This window comes from Pituophis catenifer, unplaced genomic scaffold (genome assembly GCF_029215685.1).
Source record: "Pituophis catenifer annectens isolate HBS135680 unplaced genomic scaffold, rPitCat1.0.hap2 SCAF_3, whole genome shotgun sequence".
Taxonomy (NCBI): Eukaryota; Metazoa; Chordata; class Lepidosauria; order Squamata; family Colubridae; genus Pituophis; species Pituophis catenifer.
Genome location: NW_027256883.1, coordinates 195,267,123 through 195,289,068, shown reverse-complemented (window position 1 = coordinate 195,289,068; position 21,946 = coordinate 195,267,123). Strand labels below are relative to the sequence as shown.

At 40.4% G+C, this 21,946-nt stretch overlaps 1 protein-coding gene across 5 annotated transcripts in view; it reads left to right on the top strand.

Annotated features, from left to right (window-relative positions):
• RIPOR3 (RIPOR family member 3) overlaps positions 1–21,946 on the top strand; it is a 143,127-nt gene that overhangs the window by 118,143 nt on the left and 3,038 nt on the right. For 4 of the 5 annotated variants that reach the window (XM_070941741.1, XM_070941742.1, XM_070941743.1 and 1 more), the window contains 6 exons: positions 1,670–1,831; positions 4,324–4,482; positions 7,525–7,727; positions 9,533–9,616; positions 12,461–12,551; positions 18,309–20,447. In XM_070941741.1, coding sequence (XP_070797842.1) covers positions 1,670–1,831; positions 4,324–4,482; positions 7,525–7,727; positions 9,533–9,616; positions 12,461–12,551; positions 18,309–18,409 — 800 coding nt within the window. In that variant the 3' untranslated portion in view covers positions 18,410–20,447. Of the gene's footprint in view, positions 1–1,669; positions 1,832–4,323; positions 4,483–7,524; positions 7,728–9,532; positions 9,617–12,460; positions 12,552–18,308; positions 20,448–21,946 lie in introns of those variants that run through there. The other variant, XM_070941746.1, reaches the window with a different exon arrangement.

Sequence of the window (21,946 nt, the reverse complement as noted above, 5' to 3'; positions counted from 1 at the left end):
TTGGGACACTGGGTGGGAGTTTAGCAAGCCCTCATTTATTTATTTGATTTGATTTGATTTCTATACCGCCCTACTCCCGAAGGACTCAGGGCAGTGCACAGCCAAACAGTAAAACACATACATACAAAATTTAGAAGTAGAATTAAAATCAAATTAAATAATTTTGGCCCAGACAAATTAAAACCCCAAACTATTTAAAACCAATTTTAAAATTGAATATATAAAATACTAAAAGATATTTAAAAATTAAAAATCTTTTATAAAAGAGGGAGAAGATTTGAGATCTGAGAGCTGCCATGGGGTAGGGTTGAGCTCTCATCCTTCACTCCAGTTCCTGCCAGAGACATGGAAGTAGACCCCCAACTGAGTGTCCTCTGGTCAACTGTGATGTCACCAGTTAATCCTTTCAACCCAGAAGAGCTTCCGTGTTTCTGACACGACTGCAAAAAAACCAAACCAAAACCAAACCATCAAAATGCTTTGTAGTCCATCATACCCAGTGGGGTACAATTGTGTAGGTGCCATGCTTTGTCTGATTTTCTTCTCCCTGGCCAATAACACCTAAAAGACCCCAGAATTAAAGAATACTTTAAAAAGTTAAAAATAACTTTGGAGGGTTGAAATCTTGGGAGATTTCCAGTGTTGTGAGAGTTTAGCATTTCAGCTATCATGAGATCTTAGTGTTTTCATCTAACAACTTACGGCAAGTGGGCATAAGATTTTAGGCAAGAACACTAAGCTTGCATGACGTTTTATTAAATGTATTAAATTTGTCAAATTTATTTTATTATGGTGCTTGCAAATGGACCACCTGCAGGTTGATTTATTCATCATGCGGTCTGCTTTATTTATCCAAGCTGTGCACTGCCAGAAAAAGTCACTGGATCAATCACTGCTGTCTTCTAAGTCAGAATTCAAGGCCAAGTAATCATTTGCATAGTTGAACAACAGAATGAATGAAGAGCATTGTTGTTGTTGTTGTTTGTTGTTGTTGCATTTAAATGAGAGCTGGGATGGTGGCAGGTCTAACTGTAGGAGTCAGGTTGTGCTCTCTGGGATCACATCTGTCAGCATTGATCATCTCAACATTGACTACGGCTTGCAGTTTGCTTGACCGCATATGGAAAAAAGCATGTGAAATCTGCAATGTCAAAAGCTAGACTAAGGCTCAAAGACTATGTGGTTTTTGCAACTACAGATCTCTTCATAATGAACAGATTTTTATTTCTGTTTCTTTGCTGCTGGGTGGGTTGGTTTCCCAGTTGTCTGGCAAAACATTTGAGACATGTCTCTCCCTTCTTTCCTTGTCGTATAATCACTTGAAATTCTGACTCATGGGGTGGGTACTTGAAGGGAATAAAAGACTAGTAGCATAATTTGGTAACATATCAACCCCAGGCAATCTGGTGCCTTGCAGATCTTTGGGGTTACAAATCCCACAGTCCCCCTACTGTTGATTATGTTGGCTAGAGCTAATGAGAGTTGAAGTCCAAAACATCTGGAGGGCATTAGGCTACCTATTCTTGATCCACACATTCCTATTTTATGTCTTTGAATGTTTGCATATATTCAAAATTGTAGTGGTTCATCTTGGCATCATCTGATATTCCATTTCCAGCTGAAAGAGAGTTCTAATTCCATTGCTAACTTCCAAAGCTGTCTTTTGCAGTTATCCAAAAAGCCAAAAAGCAGAAACACTGCTTGAAAATCTGGAGTGAATGCACTGAACAGGGAAGCATATTATTCTGTCCAGCGGAAAGATTTTGGACTCCTTTGAAATACATATTGATGTTCAAAACAAAAGAGAAATATCGACATCATCTAGAAAAAGGTACATTTTGATGTGTGGGTCATCTAATTGTTTCAGTAAATTGAACTGAAAATGTCCTTCATTTATGTTCAGAAGGTTTATTCTAGTCTGGGGTCTCAGAGTCAAATCATTGAAAAATTTGCATGAGTCCAAAGTTTACAACACTGAAGCCTTTTCATACATTGATATAGAAGTTCCTTGCGAATTAATAAAGAGGAAAAAAGGAAGAATGTCACATTTTAAAAATGTATTTACAGGTAGTCCTTATTTAGCAACCACAATTGGAACTGGCAACTCTGTTGCTAAATGACACAGTCATTAAGTGAAATACCACATAACTGCAGTGGGCTTATGATCCTATTTCCTCTTTGGTCATTAAGTGAAGTGCCCCAGTCATTAAGCAAGACATCACAATTTTACTGCTGGCTTCCCTCTTGTTTTGGCTTGTCAGTAGTCAGTGATGAGGTGCGCAAGTGGCAATCACATGACCATGGGATGTTGCGAGGGGATAGTAAATACCCATCAGTTGCAAAGTACCCAAATCTCAATCACATGACTACAAGAACACTGCATTGGTTGTAAAAATGAGGGCTGGTCATCAAGTTATTTTTTTCAGTGCTATTGTAACTTCGAATGGTCATTAAATGAGGTGGCTGGTAAGCAATGTCTACACGTAAATATTTTAAAAAAATACATTATTGCTAGGCTTTTGCCCAGTGGTGGGATTCAATTTTTTTTTACTACCGGTTCTATGGGCGTGGCTTGCTGGGCATGACTTGATGGGCGTGGCAGGGGAAGGATATTGTAAAATCTCCATTCCCACCCCACTCCAGAGGAAGGATACTGTAAAATCTCCATTTCCACCCCACTCCAGGGGAAGCATACTGTAAAATCTCCATTCCCACCCCATTCCAGGGGAAGGATACTGTAAAATCTCCATTCCCACCCCACTCCAGGGGAAGCATACTGTAAAATCTCCATTCCCACCCCACTCCAGGGGAAGGATACTGTAAAATCTCCATTCCCACCCCATTCCAGGGGAAGGATACTGTAAAATCTTCATTTCCACCCCACTCCAGGGGAAGGATACTGTAAAATCTCCATTCCCTCCCCAGCCCACCAATTTGCTTTCCAGCTCCTTTCTCCTGTGCAGTGCAACAAAAGAAGACCCAGCCGATTAGCTGGGACTCGATCAGCTGGGAGGCAGTGACTAAATTGGGAATGGGGCCAGCCAGAGGTGGTATTTGCCGATTCTCCAAACTACTCAAAATTTCTGCTACCAGTTCACCAGAACTGGTCAGAACCGGCTGAATACCACCTCTGCTTTTGCCCTTTCTCTGTGGCCACTTTAAAGGTAAAAGTAAAAGTTTCCCTTGTCCAGTCATATCCGACTCTAGGGGGCGATGTTCATCTCATAGAGAATCCTAGAGAGAGCAAGATGTTTCATACCTGTCGAAAGGCATTTAGTAAGACAGAAAGGCCATCCCTGCCCTGCCTAGCATACAAAGCAGAAAGTGACTCGCTATAGGAACTTCGGGGAGGCTCCTGGGCCTCATTTCAGCTTGTGTAACAAAGCAAGTGGCAGCTGGCAGTTGGGGAGCACCTGTTTTCTTGTGATTCTTGCTGCCAGGGAAAGAGGAGGCAGGGATTAAAGCACTGAGCAGTGAGCTGCTTGCTTGCTAGGCATGCAACAGAAGGTCCATAACCATCCAAGGATGGAACAGATTAACTCTGCTAAACATCATGTATGTAAAGGAATCCAACAGGGCCTGCTACCTCACTGCCTTTAGGGCAGAGTGTAGTCTGATGGGTGCAAGCTCAGTGCGATTTATGATATGAGTGGTGGTGTGAGCTCAAAGGCTGCAGAACCATGCCGTGATGCACACAGCAAGCCCTGTCAAATCCTGTGGTTCCCACACACAATAGTGTAACTGAGCCCTACTCTTGCAGGTAAATTTGGATTGGTAGAAGTCTTAGATCCCTTTCCAATCTGCATGCCAGTTCAGGATAGCCAGCTCCTTCAGATCACCCTACTTCCTAGTATCTTATTCCAACAGAAGGGAATATATGTAACTCAGAGTTGAACTGTGGAATCTACTATATTCTGTGCTGTAGCTTCCTGTTCTGTTTTTTGGCATAAAGATCGGCCTTGGAGAATTATTATTTTTGAAGGGCTCTTACTTGACACTTTTGGCTTTTTGATAAAAATGCTAATGCTATTTTGATAAGTAATTTATTAATTTTGCAACATCAAAGTTTAATATTATATTGTTTTCCATCAAGTAAGCAGCTGTTGTTATTTATCTTGCTGCTACATAATTTAACCCTTGTAACTATTTATGTAAATGTATAATGCATTTCAGCTCAGGAAATTATAGTTTGTAGTACATTACTATAGATTGTTTTGGCGCCTTATGAGTCAACTTGATGGATGGCCTATAACCTTAGAAATAGGTAAATGAAGCAGTATATTATGGTTAGAACTGAATTCATCTCATATCCATCCTCTTTAGTTTTGCAGGTATTCCTGGAACAGATAGTTGGAGGCATTTTATTAGGCAACTCAAGAGATCTTCCAGCTGAATCTGTGACATTATTCCAGTTTTACAGCTACCTGGAGAAACACCATATAAACAACTTGGAAAAATATTTGATCCGATTCGCTAAAGAAGGTAAATGAGTGGATAGATATGGAGAACCAAAATAAAATATAATTGAGTCCCAAACCTTAATGTTGAAGTAATTAATGGGAAATTTGAGGTACAAATTAAAACATCCACTCAATCCTAGATGACCAACTCCAATGTAGCAGTTTTTCCAACTAGGTGGCAATCCTTGCTCTGAAAGATCTTGGGAAAGGTTCTATCTTAATGAACTTTTGAAATTAAAATAGCAATGGGCAATTCTCTCTGGATACTTTCTTCACATCTCAAGGGAAGGAATCCAAAACATGCCCTCCCACCCACACAGGTTGGATGGATAGTTTCTAGATAAAGTAGACAGTCTCATAACCAGGCCAAACACTATGAATTTTAAGGTGATAATAATCTAGATTGCTGAGAATAACAATGGCCTGTCTGCTCCTAATGTTGCTAGTAGCTAGTAGCTTTTCTATGAAAAACACATGCAGTCAAGGCCACCGAGCTAGTAATTAGCAAATATCATTGTCCGATCTTTGTCTCAGAAGCTGTGGAAAAGCTTCCCATAAGGCATTATATGTTATCCTTATTTTTTTTTCTCATCCATATCTTTTTCTGATCCACATCAGTAATACACACTTGTTGGCTTGAGCATCATTGTTGCTTCCTAGTTCTGCTGCTCTTACCAACTAAGTGTATTAGGTAACTGTTTCCCAATCTTAGCAACTTCCAGATGTGTGAGTTTTGACTTTCAAAATGTTGGCCTTGTTGACTAGGAAACTTTGGAAGATGAAGTCCACTAATCTGAACATTGCCAGAGTTGGGAAACACTGCTTTAAAGCCGTGAGGATAATTCCTAAGACTGGAAAACATTAAGACTGTACTCAACAAAATAAACACAAAGCCAGTGTAGCAACATCTTTTGGGATGTATCTGTTTTAGAATCTAAATCACCTACAGACTTCTTAGAGAAGTTAATGTTAAAATTTTTTAGTACATTTACGTTCCATCTTTGTCTCATTGTGAAACTCGAGGCACATGTAGATTTCCTGGATAATTTTCAAATTGATTAAATTTATCCCTTTTAAACTTTTTAACAAGTTGATTGGATGACATCTGGTATGCTGCATTACTATTCTTTCACTTCCATCTTGAGGTTCAGAGTTATGCCAGAATTTTAGGTTGTAGTATACTGGGTCACTGACTTCAGTATGGGATATTGACAGCTACCTGCCATGTTGGATGTACACTGTTCCTATTATAGAGGGAACTTATCATAAATTTTCTCTCTATGTGTATGTGTGTTTTTGAGTCAATATTAATTTCTGGTGACCCCTGCAGTTTTCGTGGCAAGATTTCAAGAAGTGCTTTGTCAAGAGTTACTGCTAGGATGCCTAGGATGGGATTAGAACCTATGGCCTTCTGGTTTCTAGCCTGGTGTATTAGCCACTACACCAAACTGGTTAGATTCAGATTTGCTGTTGGAGAATAAAACCAGAAGAGGACAGTTTTTTAAGGACCCTTTTCTGAAATTCCCAAAGGCATCTGACAAGGGAAAAAGAAACAAGGGCAGGAGGGCTTTCAATCTTGCATTCAATTTTGAATACTGTTCACCTGCCTGGAACCCTGACTGTATTTCAGACATCAATACATTAGAGAGGGTCCAGAGATATTTTACTAGAAGAGTACTCAAATCTTCTATTTGAAATAAAATTTCCTATCCCACCAGGCTTGAAATTTTAGGTCTGTATAGCCTCAAACTACACTGTCTATGTTCTGACCTATGCTTAGTTCATAAGATTATTTACCAAAACGTTCTACCTGTAAATGAGTACTTTAATTTCAACAGTAATAACACAAGGGCTATCAATAGATTCAAACTCAATGTAAATCGCTCTAATCTTGATTGTAGGAAATATGACCTGCAATAGAGTAGTAAATGTCTGGAACACTCTACCTGATCCTGTTGTTAGTCTCTCTAATCCCTATACCTTTTACCTTAAACTGTCTACCGTGGACCTTTCATGTTTCTTAAGAGGTTCCTAAGGGGGCATGCATAAGCGCACCAGCGTGCCTACCATTCCTGTCCTACTGCCCCCATTTATATGTAACCATTCTATGTGTTTATGGCTATGTTTTGTTTTGTTTTTTTAAAATTTGATTTATATGCCACCCTTCTCCGGAGACTCAGGGCGGCTTACAATGCGCTAAGCAATAGCCTTCATTCTTTTGTATATTTATACAAAGTCAGCTTATTGCCCCCACAAACTGGGTCCGCAATTTACCTACCTTAGAAAGGATGGAAGGCTGAGTCAACCTTGAGCCTGGCAAGATTCGAACCTGCAGTAATTGCAGGCAGCTGAATGTTAATAACAGGCTATTAGTCTGCTGCGCCACCAGGCTCTTATTTTGCCTATTTATATCCTTTTATTTGTGCCAATTTTTTTCATGTGTCCATGTCTATGTCTATACTGTTACTTGTTTCCTTATACTTGTTGATAATAAATAAATACATACATACATAAATCAATCAATCAATCTATAGAGATATTTTAATACTGATTCAGCCCCTAATAGCAATAGCACTTAGACTTATATACCGCTTCACAGTGCTTTACAGCCCTCTCTAAACGGTTTACAGAGTCAGCATATTGCCCCCCAACAATCTGGGTCCTCAGTTTACCGGTTTACTCGGAAGGATGGAAGGCTGAGTCAACCTTGAGTCTGGTGAGATTCAAACTGCCAAATTGCAGGCAGCCGGCAGTCAGCAGAAGTAGCCTGCAGTACTGTACTCTAACCACTCTGAATGCTCCAGTTCAACCGTCTGGAAGTAGTGTTTTAGCTTTGCTTGGAAAGATCCCTTTGTGCCTGTTTCCTTGGTGAGGGTACTTCTAGTTCTAGGAGTTAGCATAGCAGACTAATGGCTTGACCAGAAATGGTAACTCTAAGACCACATATGGTTTCAGATTTCAGATTGAATCTCCATTTTTTAAAAGCAATTATTTTGCCATGGCCCCGACAATAGTAATTGTTTTTCTGAGCCTCTCTACTTATGGCTGAATTCTTTTCCTCCAGTAATATTAACAGAGGACCTGCAACGTCCTGGGAGAATGAAGAAAATAAAGAAGCTGAAAGGGAAGCAGCTGAATCAGCTGGAACCTCTGCCTCAGACCTTACGGCTCCTTGCGGTCCTGCAGCTTGATGAGAATCATCGTATAGGCAAAGCGGCCACATTGTGCCTTTCTCGTGCAGCAGCCAACAGGAATTTCAGGCAAAAAGTAGGAGCTTTTCCCTTTCCTTAGAATGTCCCACTAGCTGCACCCTGGGAATATATGCATCTCTATGCATTTCGGTAGCTATAGTATGCAGGAGGTCTGTCCATGGCAGTATAGAATAGAATAAAAGAGTTGGAAGGGACCATGGAGGTCTTCTAGTCCAACCCCCTGCTTGGGCAGGAGACCCTACAGCACTTCAGACAAATGGTTATCCAATCTCTTCATAAAAACATCCAGTGCTGGAGCATTTACAACTTCTGGAGACAAGTTGTTCCACTGGTTAATTATTCTGTCAGGAAATTTCTCCTTAGTTCTAGGTTGCTTCTCTCCTTGATTAGTTTCCACCCATTGCTTCTTGTCCTGCCTTCAGATGCTTTGGAGAATAGCTTGACTCCCTCTTCTTTGTGGCAGCCCCTGAGATATCGGAACACTGCTACCATGTCTCCCCTAGTCCTTCTTTTCATTAAACGAGACATACCCAGTTCCTGCAACCCTTCTTCATATGTTTTAGCCTCCAGTCCCCTAATCATCTTTATTGCTCTTCTTTGTTGAACTGCTTTGTTGGCAGTGGCTCCCAATGTAGTACCATGTAAACCCCAGCCAGTATAGTTACAGCTAGTCCTTGACTTACAACAGTTCATTTAGTGACCATTCGAAATTACAACAGCACTGAGAAAAGTATCTTAAGACCATTTTTCACACCTACAACTGTTGCCGCATCCCCCATGGTCACATGATCAAAATTCAGACACCAGGTAACTAACTGTGACAGTTGCAGTGTCCCAAGGTCGTGTGATCACCTTTTGTGACCTTCTGACAAGCAAAGTCAATACGGAAGTCAGATTCACTTAATAACCACGTTATTAACTTAACCTCAGTGATTCACTTATCAACTGTGGCAAGAAAGGCCATAAAATGGGGCAAAACTCACTTAATAAATGTCTCACATGGCAACAGAAACGTTGGACTCAATTGTGGTTGTAATTCAAGGACTATCTGTATTCTTTATGCACCTGGAACAAGTGCCCTTAATGTAGTGATTTATTCTTTTTATCTTCTACAGATCTCCTGCTAACATGCATCACTTCCTTCCTCCATGTATGATTTTTATAGTAATCTAGGTTAGGTAAACTAACTCGAGGGAAGGTGTTTTGTTCAGATTCAGGAACTACATGACGAATCAGAGATAGAATAGAATAATAGAGTTGGAAGAGACCTTGGAGGTCTTCTAATCCAACTCCAAGCAGGAGACCCTGCATAATTTCAGACAAATGGCTGTCCAATCTCTTCTTAAAAACCTCTAGTGTGGGAGTGCCTACAACTTCTGAAGGCAAGTCAGTCCAATCTTGCATCTTCTTTCAAAGCCCAATACTTTGAGCCAGCTTTCCTTATCCCAGATTCCGTGAGTTACATTCGCATGATTTCCTACTATCACTAAGAATGTGCTGAACTGGGAATTAAGAGATTTATAGACCAAGTATTTACAGGGTAGAGCCAGATTGAAGAAAACCAGTGTTTCTCAACCTTGGCAACTTGAAGGTGTCTGGATTTCAACTTCCAGAATTTCCCAGGTTGAGAAATGCTGTCTCTTTATTTGCAAAGGAAGGACAAAAAGCAGGATCACATATAGGCCTAGAATTCTCTTTAAGTCTGTTAAATTACATTTTTTTCCAGCTTGGTGCTTTTCAGATGTGTAGGGATTACAACTGAGAGGGAATTCTGGGAGTGGTGGTTTTAGTGCATTTATGCTAAAGTATTTTTTTTAAAGAAGAAATATTAACAGCCTTGTTACATTCTTTTTACTACAGGCTCTTCCTTTTTACACAGATCTCTTAAGCAACAATGATGCCAAACTACAGCAAGCCGCTTGTCTAGCCCTCAAAAACCTCAGAGTGAGTGCTTTTAAAGAACTCTTTAGACCAGTGGTTCTCAAACTATGGTCTTGCGGGGGTGGGGTGGAGGAGTGAATTAAATAAATGCTTTAAAATTTCTCAGTCTTCATTTCTAATACAGTAAATACTGATAGATATGACAGTTCAGAGGTTTGAATCCCTAGTGCTGCATAATGGGGTGAGCTCCCATTACTTGTCCCAGCTTCTGCTAACCTAGCAGTTCGAAAGCATGTAAAAAAATGCAAGTAGAAAAATAGGGACCACCTTTGGTGGGAAGGTAACAGCGTTCTGTGCGCCTTTGGCATTTAGTCATGCCGGCCACATGACCACAGAGATGTCTTCAGACAGCGCTGGCTCTTCGGCTTAGAAACGGAGATGAGCACCGACCCCTAGAGCCGGAAATGACTAGCACGTGTGTGCGGGGGCACTTTTATCTTTATCATTTTTAAGAATGTAAAAGACCAAAAAGTTTGAGAACCTCTGCTCTGCAGCATGCTGGCTGGGAAAATTCTGGGAATTGAAGTCCTCACATCTTAAAGTTGCCAAGTTTGAAAAACACTGCTTTAGAATGTCCCAAAGTGCTTTTTCAAGAAGCAGCTGGACTTTCTGGTTTTTCTTTGGAGATGTTTCACTTTTCGCTTCTTCAGCTCTTCTCGGACGAGAAGCGAAACATCTCCAACGAAAAACCAGAAAGTCCAGTTGCCTCTTGAAAAAGCACCTTTGGGACAACCATGACCTGGATGACTGAGAATCTCCATAGACTCGTTTAGATTAGAATATTCTTAGGGAAAGGGACTATTTGAACAGGTTTCATCAATAGCCAGCAGAGGGTGTCCAAATTCTTCCTCAAGAGAATTTAAGGCATGTTGTCTGTCCTTGGAATCCTCCTAAGGGCTCCACTAAAGGGCATCGGTCACATCGCTCCTGTCCTGATCTGGGATCTTATGGTTATTCTGTGATCAGGTCATCTATTGGCCTGGACTCCAGAACATTCACTATTTTGCCTGGCTGTAATCTCAGTGTAGACTTTTTTTGGCCAACTTTAAGCTGTGGAAATCAGTAACTTCCTTTCAAGGTCCAGTTCACTGCATATAACTGTGAAAACCTTTGTAGACTGTTTAGCCTTCACTGAAATGATGGTTCCTGATAATCGAGCAGAATTTTTATAGCATTGCAATATGGGCAAAAGGTCCTTGTTGGCTTTCTTAGAAAAGAAATCTAACTGCTGCATCCAATGTTTTGTTTTAGAGGGACAAATCCAGAAAAATGTAAGCAGGGAGAATAGAAAGGACAAGAGGTAGCGGTGGGAATAAAATTAGTAACTTTCTGGGAAATTAGTGCTATTTTGGGATTGAAAATGCTTCCACCCACCCCTCCTGCAGCTGTTTTGCAAGAGAACTGGCAGAATGATCTCAAAATTCCAAATGGACCCATTTCCCCTCCACAAAGTTGGAGAACTGTTTAGGTCAGGGGTCTGCAACCTTAAATATTCAAAGAGCCATTTGGACCAGTTTCCCACAGGAAAGAAAACACCGGGAGCCACAAAACCTGAGTGGGCGTGGCCAACTTGGCATCACTCACTTCTACCAGTCACATGACCCCCCTAGCCACGCCTACCCAGCCAGAGAACCAATTGTTAAAAAACACCAGGAACCACAAGACCCTTTTGACCTCTCTCTCTCTCTCTCCCGCCCCTGTCTCTGTCTCTACCCTGGCCGCTTCTCCTTCTCCGCCGTCGCCCTTACCTTCTCAGGCCAGGCGAGGAGTGACTGGGAGGGGAGGGTGAGCGACGGGGCCAGCCAGTGGTGGGATTATCCGACAGGGAGGCACAGCAGAGGGCCCAAAGAGCCACATGCGGCTCTGGAGCCACAGGTTGCTGACACCTGGTTTAGGTAATAAAATTTGCACTTAGAGGCATTTGGTATAGGTGTAGCCTAGAAATCAGGAGACCTCTCTTAGGTATGAAAGCCAACTGGGTAACTTTAGGTCAGTTATACCGTCTCAGCCCAACCTACCTCACAGGACTGTTGTGGGGAAAATAGGAGAATGTAGGAATATTTAGGTATGTTTGCCTCCCTTGAGCTGTATATAAACAAGGCAGGATAAACATGTACCAGGCAGTCCTTGACTTACCATAGTTTGTTCAGTGACTGTTCAAAGTTACAATGGCACTAAAAACAATGGCTTATGACCATTTTAGCACTTATGATCATTGTAGCATGGGACAAAATGGGACAAAACTCACCTAGCACCTAGTCTCCCTTAGCACCCAGACTAGCACCTAGTCTCCCTTAGCAACAGAAATTTTGGGCTCAATTGTGGTCGTAAGTGGAGGACTACCTGTCTTGGTAAATTATGATAGACCAAGAGCATGTGATTGGCTCTTGCTTCTGGCTGTTTCTGGTTTGCAGTCCTAAACAGTGGGCATTCTCTCATCTGGCTGATGTGTTACAAACTGCTAGATCGGTGATTGTATTGCTGTAGCTCAGGGGTCTCCAACCTTGGCAACTTTAAGCCTGGTGGACTTCAACTCCCAGAATTCCCCAGCCAGCTTTGGCTGGGGAATTCTGGGAGTTGAAATCCACCAGGCTTAAAGTTGCCAAGGTTGGAGACCCCTGCTTTAGCTTTCTGAGCTGGAGAATGGGCAGAAGCAGAGCCTTAAAAAAAGAAAGATGCAAATAACATTTTCCTTCGAAATATACTGGACTTCCTTTCTTTACAGAAGGCCATACATTTCAGCTTACTGTAGCCAGAGGTTAGCTATTCTCAAAGAGATGCATTGGGGTTAAGAATTGGGAGAAATAACTTAAACACGGCTATTGAAATGTTTCTTTTATCAAACAGGGCATTGAAAGTCTAGAGCAAATTGCCACACTCTGCCAATCAGAAACGGAGGAAGTAAGGACCACTGCCAGAGAAACAACACTTTCGTTTGGTAAATGCTTTCACGATTCTCTGCTTAGTGATAATGAATAGCAAGTCCTCGTTTAGTGATCACAAATGGATGTGGCAACTCTGTCATGAAGTGAAGCATCACTGAGTGAAACCATGATTATATTTATGATCTTACTTCAGTTTTCCTTTGCTTTACATACCTGCAAAGCTTTATGGCTAGGCTTTATAGACCTAAAAATGGAATGGAATGGAACAGAACAGTTTATTGGCCAAGTGTGATTGGACACACAAGGAATTTGTGTCCTGTGCATAAACTGTCAGTGTACATACAGATATCAAAGAAAATATAATCATAAAATACCAATAAGAGACAGTAGAACAAAAGATGAGAAGGATAATAGTAATATAGTCGTACTACTTGGGTAAATATCCTTATATGTAAGACATTACTGTGGGACTTAGGTGTTCAATCTAAGACAAATTCCTTGTGCGTCCAATCACACTTGGCCAATAAAGAATTCTGTTCCGTTCCGTTCCGTTCCGTTCCCTTCCCTTCCCTTCCCTTCCCTTCCCTTCCCTTCCCTTCCCTTCCCTTCCCTTCCCTTCTCTTCTCTTCTCTTCTGTTTTAAAATAGGTAGTAGCTAACTGATGATTACCTGTAAAATAGTATGTAAAAGAAGTGGAGCTTGTAGAGTTGATCCTCTTAGTGAGCGTGGGTGTTGCACCAGGATGTAAATATTGCTTGCTCTAAAGAACTGATTTGCCTCTTGCCATTGGATCACATCTTTTAAGTATCTTTTTTTTTCTTATGCCAAATCTAAAATTCTCTCTGCCATCTCTTCTGCTGCCCCTCATACTCCAAGTTCCAGTTTCAGATTCTTATATGTGTGAAAGCAAATGGGAAGCAAACATGCTGTGAAGCAACATTGTTGTGGTTGTTCTCTCTCTAATCCCAAGCATTGTTCTGGACCCCACAAACACACCAAAGACATTTAGAATACTAAATACTAGGAGGTTGCAGTCCATTGTTTTCATGGAAGTGTATTCATTTCAGAAAGAAAGTTGTAAATGATGGAGACCAGTGGTGGGTTCCTCCCGGTTCGGCCCGGTTCGGCTGAGCTGGTAGCGGTGACAATATGACATCACTGAACTGGTTCTCTTTGTTCGGGAGCTGGGCCCTCCCACCCGCCTGCCCCCTGCATTATTCTTACCTTTTATTTGGCCCCGCCCCCAATTTTTCGCTGCCTCCCGAGTCCTAACTGATCGGCTAGAAGGAAAAGAACTGTTTAAACTCTTGCCGCGGGGCTTCAAAGGGTCGCCCTACAGCTGATCAGTGTTAAAAGGCAGTGTGGTGGTAGATCAGTGCGCTCGAAAAACAAATGGGTAGACCAGGACGCTCCAAAAACAAATGGGTAGACCAGGACACTCCAAGAACAAATGGGTAGACTGGTACAGCTCTACAAGCAGTTAAAAGCCTGGTAGACCAGTACCTCTGCTAAATCCTAAAGAATTGTCACATGACCATCAAACCACACCCACAAAATAAGCCACGCCCACAGAACCGGTAGTAAAAAAATTTAGAACCCACCCCTGGTGGAGACTATACAACAAAGTTAAAGGACACAGCAAGGAGCAACTTCATTAGTTTCGCTCCTGCTAATTAGGTGTTTAATGCTAGTCTTTACCTCATAGGCAGTCACTTAGAGGGCTCATTAGAAAAACTGGACACCCTTGCTTTATTATTTTGTTTTATTATTTATCACATTTTGAAATCACCCCTCTCAGATGCTCGCTTCAGCCAATATGGTCAAACTTGATGGGAATTCTACTCCAATAACATATGGAGGCTCACAAATTTTCCTTCTTTCCTCAGTACCCTGATTGGGAGGTTAACTTCTGCCATTCTAGTAAGCCTGATTCTGTCTACCAATTCAGGGATGACATTTTGATGACAGATAGGAATTATTTTGTCTTAGGGCAGCTGGCGCTAGAAAGAAAACACAAACTGCCTTCTATTCACTAATATAGAAATGGGGAACTAAATGCTCTAGCAGCTGTGAAACCAGATAAGTTTTTATTTACTTATGGGATTTACTCCCCACCTTTCACCTATCTGTTATAACAGATTCAAGAAAGGAGAATTGATGGTTGGGCCTCTTTTGATAGCAACAGTGAAGGAAATTGGATAACCCAATTTACAAGCTACTTACTATGTAGCACTTGAAAAACAACTGAAATGAAGTTGCAAATCTATGGAATTAATCAATGGGCTTTCTCCAGAAATTTGCTTTGAGTGGTCACTTGAAGTAATTTTCTTAACTTCCTTTTAAAACCAGAAATTTGCTTTGAATGGTCACTTAATTTTCTTAACTTCCTTTTAAAACCATGTACTCCTTACTGAACTTTATAAAATTATCCAGTTTGGGATTATAACCAATGCGGAATGTTAGAACTATAATTATTAGGTGCTTGCAAACAACTTCTTGGCTTCCATCGGGTTCTCTATTCCACCTGACTTCACTTTTTAAAAGAAGATTTAAAAGTCAGTGACGAGTTGATGTGCCAGGTTTATTCCCAAGAATAACTTTGGAGCCAACATCAGCATTCCTAGAAAATAAACCCAGAAGAAAGCTGTAGTTTAATTCTTGGCTTGGTATCTGCCTTTCTTTTGACTTAGAACAGCCTTTCGTAGGAAATATGGGTGACCCCAACTCTGTTGGTCTTCTGGGAAGCCATGAAGACCTAAGTTTCCATCCTGAACCAGTAAATTCTGGCATTTATGGATTTTTAAAAAAATTTGATTTATATGCCGCCCTTCTCCGGAGACTCAGGGCAGCTTACAATGTGTTAAGCAATAACCTTCATACTTTTGTATATTTATACAAAGTCAGCTTATTGCCCCCACAAACTGGGTCCTCATTTTACCTACCTTAGAAAGGATGGAAGACTGAGTCAACCTTGAGCCTGGTGAGATTCGAACTTACAGTAATTGCAGACAGCTGGTGTTAATCACAATGCTTTTAGTCTGCTGAGCCACCAGGCCCTGTGGCTCAGCAGGATGTTTGGGGGCATTGTATGATATGAGACATGAGAGTGATTGGTCTAGATCAGCGGTTCTCAACCTGGGGGTCGCGACCCCTTTGGGGGTCGAACGGCCATTTCCCAGGGGTCACCAAAGCCCTCTCTCACCCCCCCCAGCCTTCACTCACCCTCTGCCTCTGCTGGATCGCCCGGTTGCCGTTCGCTTACCCCGCCCACTCCCAATCTATTGCTGCCTCCGGAGTCCCAGCTGGTGGCTAGAGGGAAAAAAAACTTTAAATTCTTGCTGAGGGGCTTCAAAGAGCTAGCTGCAAAGACGTAAATTCCTGGAGCAGATTTTTTTCCCCCTAGCTATACTGAAAAGAGAAAGCGAAAGCAGGGTCTTAGCTGTAACGTGACAAAATGAGGCAGAGAGGTTTCTTTTTCTTTTTCCTCACCAAAAAAGGTAGGTACAAAACTGCAAACAATGGGAAATTTAGGGCAAGAGGAGGTTCAAGATTTTAAAACACAAAAGAAAAAAAGCTCTATTTAACTAGGGAATTGTAATAATTGAGATACTATTAATTGTATATTGTGTTGAAAGCAGAAATGGTTAAGTTGTGGTTTGGAGGAATATATGGGGGAAATTATTTGGTTTATTATTATTGGTAAATATAATTAATTGGATTGCATGGAAATAATTGGAATATTCATGTTCATATTGATAAATATACAAAAAAGATAGTTATATAACTAATTGATTTATATTAAAATGTCGAATTTGTATTAAACAACTGTATTACATAATTAACCAATGTGAGGATGGATATAAAAATAGATGACAATGCAAAGGGGTATAATATAGAATAGAAGGGAAAAATTGAATTTGATTAAGATTAGAGATGAGGATGAAGGGTAATACTGTTTTTTTTAAAAAATAGTTGAGGAATAAATATGGTAAAAAGGAAATATAGAAATTGTAAATTTAATTGAAATGACTAAATACTGTGTTGGAAGAAATATCCTTCTGGGTTTTGTTCCAAGTGGGGAAAAAGACACTGGAAACATGGAGACTGCTTGGAAAGATGGTTTAATGGTGGACAGGATCACATGGCTTGATGGGGCCCATTGTATTAGTTTCTGTTGCTATTGTGTTGCAAATGTCCTTTGACAAAGGATTGACTTTCTGCCTCTGGCCCATTAACAAAGGGTGGGGGGCAGGAAGGTGGGAGCTGCTTTGTAAAATATGCTTCTCCATTTCTCATCCAGGGAAATATAATATTCTGCCTTTTTAATATTTCCCAAAATATTTCATTCTTCTAGGAAAGGGGTGGCTGCTAACCTCCTACAACTGTTTAAATTTGTGGACCAGCCAAATACTCTGTTCAAAGAAAAGATGTTGTATGTTTGTATCTGTGTTTCTAATTATTGCTATTTATTCCTATTTGTTCTCTTTTATTCTTTAAAGTTTAACAATTCATTCTTTATCTTAATATCTTTATATTTGTTTGGGGTTGGCTTTCTTCCCTTTCATCTTTTTTATTGTACAGCAATCTTTCTCCTCAAACCTACCACCTTTGTCTTTTCTTTTTTACTTACTTTCTCTTCCCCCCCTCTTCTTCTTCTCCCTACTTCCTCTTTCTCCTTCTCCTCCTCTCTTCCTCCCTCTCTTACCTTCACTCCTATTCTAATTTCCCTTCCCTTCCTTCATCCCTCTCTATTGCTGTATCCTTTTATGCATATGGACTACTCAGAGGGCTGAAAAAGTTATTTTTGACTGGTCCTCGCACTTTTGACCAGTCCTCGAACTTACAACTGTCCTCACATTTTATGTTTTTGCCCTATCTTGTCACCATGGTGAAGAGAAGCAGTTGTGAAATGAGTGACATGGTTGTTAAGAATGCTACAATGGGCATAAATGATGACCAGTCATAACTGCGAAGACCGGTCAAAAGTGCGAGGACCTGTCAGAAATCACATTTTTCAGCCCTCTGGGTAGTCCTTTTGTGCACAGGGACTACTCAGAGGGCTGAAAAAGTTATTTTTGACTGGTCCTCGCACTTTGACCAGTCCTCGAATTTACGACTGTCCTCACATTTTACGTTTTTTGCCCTATCTTATACCATGTTGAAGAGAAGCAGTTGTGAAATGAGTGACATGGTTGTTAAGAATGCTGCACAGGCATAAATGTGAGGATGGTCATAAGTGTGAGGACCAGTCAAAAGTGCGAGGACCTGTCAGAAATGACTTTTTTTCAGCCCTCTGAGTAGTCCCTATACACATAGCCATGGCCACCCGGTCACATGACCAGCTAGCCACGCCCACTCGGTCACATGACCTCCAAGCCACGCCCACAAAATAAGCCACGCCCACAGAACCGGTAGTAAAAGAAATTTAGAACCCACCCCTGGTTGGGGGTCACCACAACATGAGGAACTGTATTAAAGGGTCGCGGCATTAGGAAGGTTGAGAACCACTGGTCTAGATTATGTTTCATGTTCATATCTTTGCTCACCATCCAGAATGCCTCTGCTTAGATAGATTACCATATACATTTGTTTCATACATCAATAAACTGAAACCAAACACAGTTTTTTTATATCCAGTAAAGGGAAGGGCTGGAACAGTATCTGTCTGAACGTGATTGAGAACATCTGTCCTAGCAAAGATAGCTATGAAGTATCTGGAAAGAGAGGACCATTGGTGCCTCAAGAGAATATGGACTACCAGTCCCAACACAGTTGCATTAGTTATGGTTACTTTCTGTTTTTCTTTGCAGGAGAAAAGGGAAGATTGGCTTTTGAAAAAATGGACAAAATATGCTGTGAACTAAGAGAGGCTATATACCAAGAAGCTGAAATTGAAATTACAATATTTTGAACAAGATCTTCAAAGGAGGACCCAGGAGTTAGATGCTACAGTAAAAAGGAGTCTTCCAAGAAAAATGAAAAGTTGAATGCTATTGGAAAATGTAACAAACCATAATTACAAAGATTTTTTAAGCATCCACATTTTATTTTTAAATATAACTAATATTACACTTGCACTATATTTGGGTGCTGAAGATGTATAGTGAAACCCAAAACACCATTTTTGGATTCGAGGAATGAGATTGGAGAAGCTTCTTCTTTTTGGTTAAGTCTCCCTCTTTGGTTTCCATTCAAGACAAATATTTATCTTCTCTGACACAAGAGGAGGCAGACTATTTTATATATATTTATTCATTTAATTCTTGTAGACCAAGATTTTCAAATGTAAAGTTCTAAAATTATTAGCTTATTGCAGCAAATTAACTTGTGGTTGCCTTCTAGTTGCCTTCTACCTTCAGAGCAGATCTCACGGAGACCTTAAGCCCAGAGGTGGGTGTCACATAATGTAACAACCGGTTCGCACAGAACCAAAAATGTGAGCGTGTGCTTCGCTTGCACACGTGCCTTCCACACATGTGCACAGCATCCAACACACAGCGATTATATAGGATGGGATAGCGCCGAGGCTATAATTCGCCCGAACTGGTCCGAACTGGCAGCAGCCCACCTCTGCTTAAGCCTACACCAAAGGGCAAAAGTTGAGTCTGATCATTTCAAATTTAGTCATTTTGTTTTTATATAAAACATCCTAGGGAAAACACATCTCCCCTGCCCTCCCCCCCACAAGGCAACTCTCATTCTTTGATTTGGGGAGAGGGGCATCTGCAAGGTTTTTAAAAAACATGGTGGCTACAGCTGGATTATTGAAGCTTATCCTGTTTTTCTTTGTATCATATGCACAAGGCATGTGAAAAAGCAGACAGGGCTCTGTACATAGTGTAAAACTCAAAGACAGAAAATTCTTGGATTTGTGGACTGAGATTGGAGTTTTACGAATAGTTGTTGGTCATCCCTGCAGCTTCCATTTAAGAAGAATATTACCATGTTTACATTTTTGACAGACCTTCTCTCCCTCACTCCTTCCTCCAGCCTCCACTGCACCTGTTTCCTATTTCTACTTATCCAACTATTTGAAGAACAATGGTGGTATAGTGGTTAGAATGCAGCATTGCAGGCTAACTATGCCCGACGTCAGGAGTTCGATCCTGATGGAAGCTTTCCATCCTTCCGAGTTCAGTAAAATGAGTACCCAGGTGGTTGGGGGAAATATGCTGACTATGTAAACTGCTTTGGGAGGGCTGTGAACCACTCTGAAGGGGTATATAAATCTAAGCGCTATTCTGTTGAAGGACAGGCATCCAGCCAGTAAACACTCAGTTCCATTCAGTCACTCCAATTTTATCCCCAATTGAGGAATTACAGGATCGGAAAAAGGGGGAGATACTTATCCATCCCTTGAGTGGATATTTCCATTAATGTAATTTGAGTACATTGGAGTAAAATTAGTAGAAAAAAATCCAGGCATTTAAACATCTGTAGACCTTGTCCTTCTGGGGAAAATATATATATATATCTCAAGAAATAGTTTTGGAAATGTTTTATTGTCTCCTGAAGATTTTAATAGATAAATTGAAATTATGTCTTTATTTCTGTCAATGAAGTTTAAAATGACTGTATGTAATAAGTAATACATGGGATAGAAAAGAAAAACCATTCCCTCCCATTCTAAGGTTCCTTTGGAAGCAGTGACAAAGAACCATTTTTAAAGGGCTTCTAGTGGTCACCTGAAATATATATTTATGTTTTCATTGATCTTGACAATACCTGGTCGTACAGAGTAAACAGACATTAAGGCTTTGAATGTACAGTATGATTTTCCTTTGACTGATAATGGTTTACCATTCCAAATGTACAAGTAGGTTTTCATCACTTAATCAAAATCCTTTTATACAGTATATTTTGCTCTGTATTTTTCAGTATTTATTGCTAAGACTAGTTTGAATATTCAGTTTTTTAAAAAAGATTTTATTAAAATATCTGAAAAAAGATTTTCATTTTCAAGTGGTCATTTACATAACATTCAACAACAAGATGAAACGAGAATTTCAGGGAAGAGTCAATTTCATTTGGGTAATTTTTTTTGACTTTAAGATGCTGGAGAAGAGACAGAAATTAACCACTTAGGGAGAAGGTTGCAATGGATGGAAACTATGGCATGAACTGGGCAGGCCATAATATGCTTGTATGCATATTCTCAATTGTTCCAGATTGGATCCTTTGTTTTTATTTTTATTGGGCTAAACCTATTTCTATGTACTACATAGCAATCTTAGTAAGTTTTTCTCCTTCAGGCCAGTACGTTTTTGGTGGTTGTTTTGCTAAACAATGGCAATGGAATGTGATAGTCATTTTTAACTCTTGATGACTGCATGGAGAAGTCTATGAAGTTTTGTTATTTGATGATCTTTGTTTTCAGAAGTGGGTTGCACTACTTTCTTCCTAATACTGAGGGAGGGCCAATCTTAAAGTCATCCAATAGACTTCATGCTTAAGGCTGGATCAGAACTCATGATCTCTCAGCTTTCAGTTCACTGCCTTTAACTACCGCACCAATCTGGCTATTACCAGGATTGTTTTTTTTTTTTTTTTTTAAATCCACCATTCCACACTCACCAAATAATTATATACTGGAAGAGTCTTGACAAGTTTAGACCTTCAATTTTGCATTCAGCCTTTCTGGCTAATATTCTCTAGAAGAGTCTTCTAGGAGTGATGTTGGCACCTCTCGAAGGGCAATTCCATGAACGAGTCTGTGAAATGATCGATACAAATTCTATTGACTATCTTACCAGGTTGTTTCTTCAGCAAGAGCCTCCTTTGTGAAAAGCTGCAAATCTTTACAAACTCTGAAGTCTTTCCTAATTTCTGTCTCTTGCTAAACAAGCATTGTGTGCCCACTCCCCCCGCCATGTCTTTCCTTTTTATTTATTTTATTTATTTATTGGTTCGATTTATATGCCGCCCTTCTCCGGAAACTCAGGACGACTTACAATGCGTTAAGCAATAGCCTTCATACTTTTGTATATACCTGCTTAGTAGGGCTTTCAGGGCCCCCTAAGCGGTGTTCTTTTTTTATACAAAGTTAGTTTATTGCCCCCACAATCCGGGTCCTCATTTTACCTACCTTGAAAGGATGGAAGGCTGAGTCAACCTTGAGCCTGGTGAGATTTGAACTTGCAGTAATTGCAGGCAGCTGGTGCTATTTAACAGCACTATATAAAGGCTCAATGTAAAATCTTTTTCACCAATTAAAGTATTTATTAGTGTATGAGATTAGGAGATTGCTAATCTCTTACCACAGCAAAGGGGATAAACCCCCATCCTAATCAAGCATAGAATTTTTCCTCACAAGTTCCTACCAATTTATGAGAATTGGCTAGCCTGCAATTTCAAGGTAAAATGATTAAAATTTCCCACGAAGATTAAAACATGCTTCCATGAGGAGCTTTTGCTGCTGCCATTGGAACAAAAAAATTTTTAAAAAAAG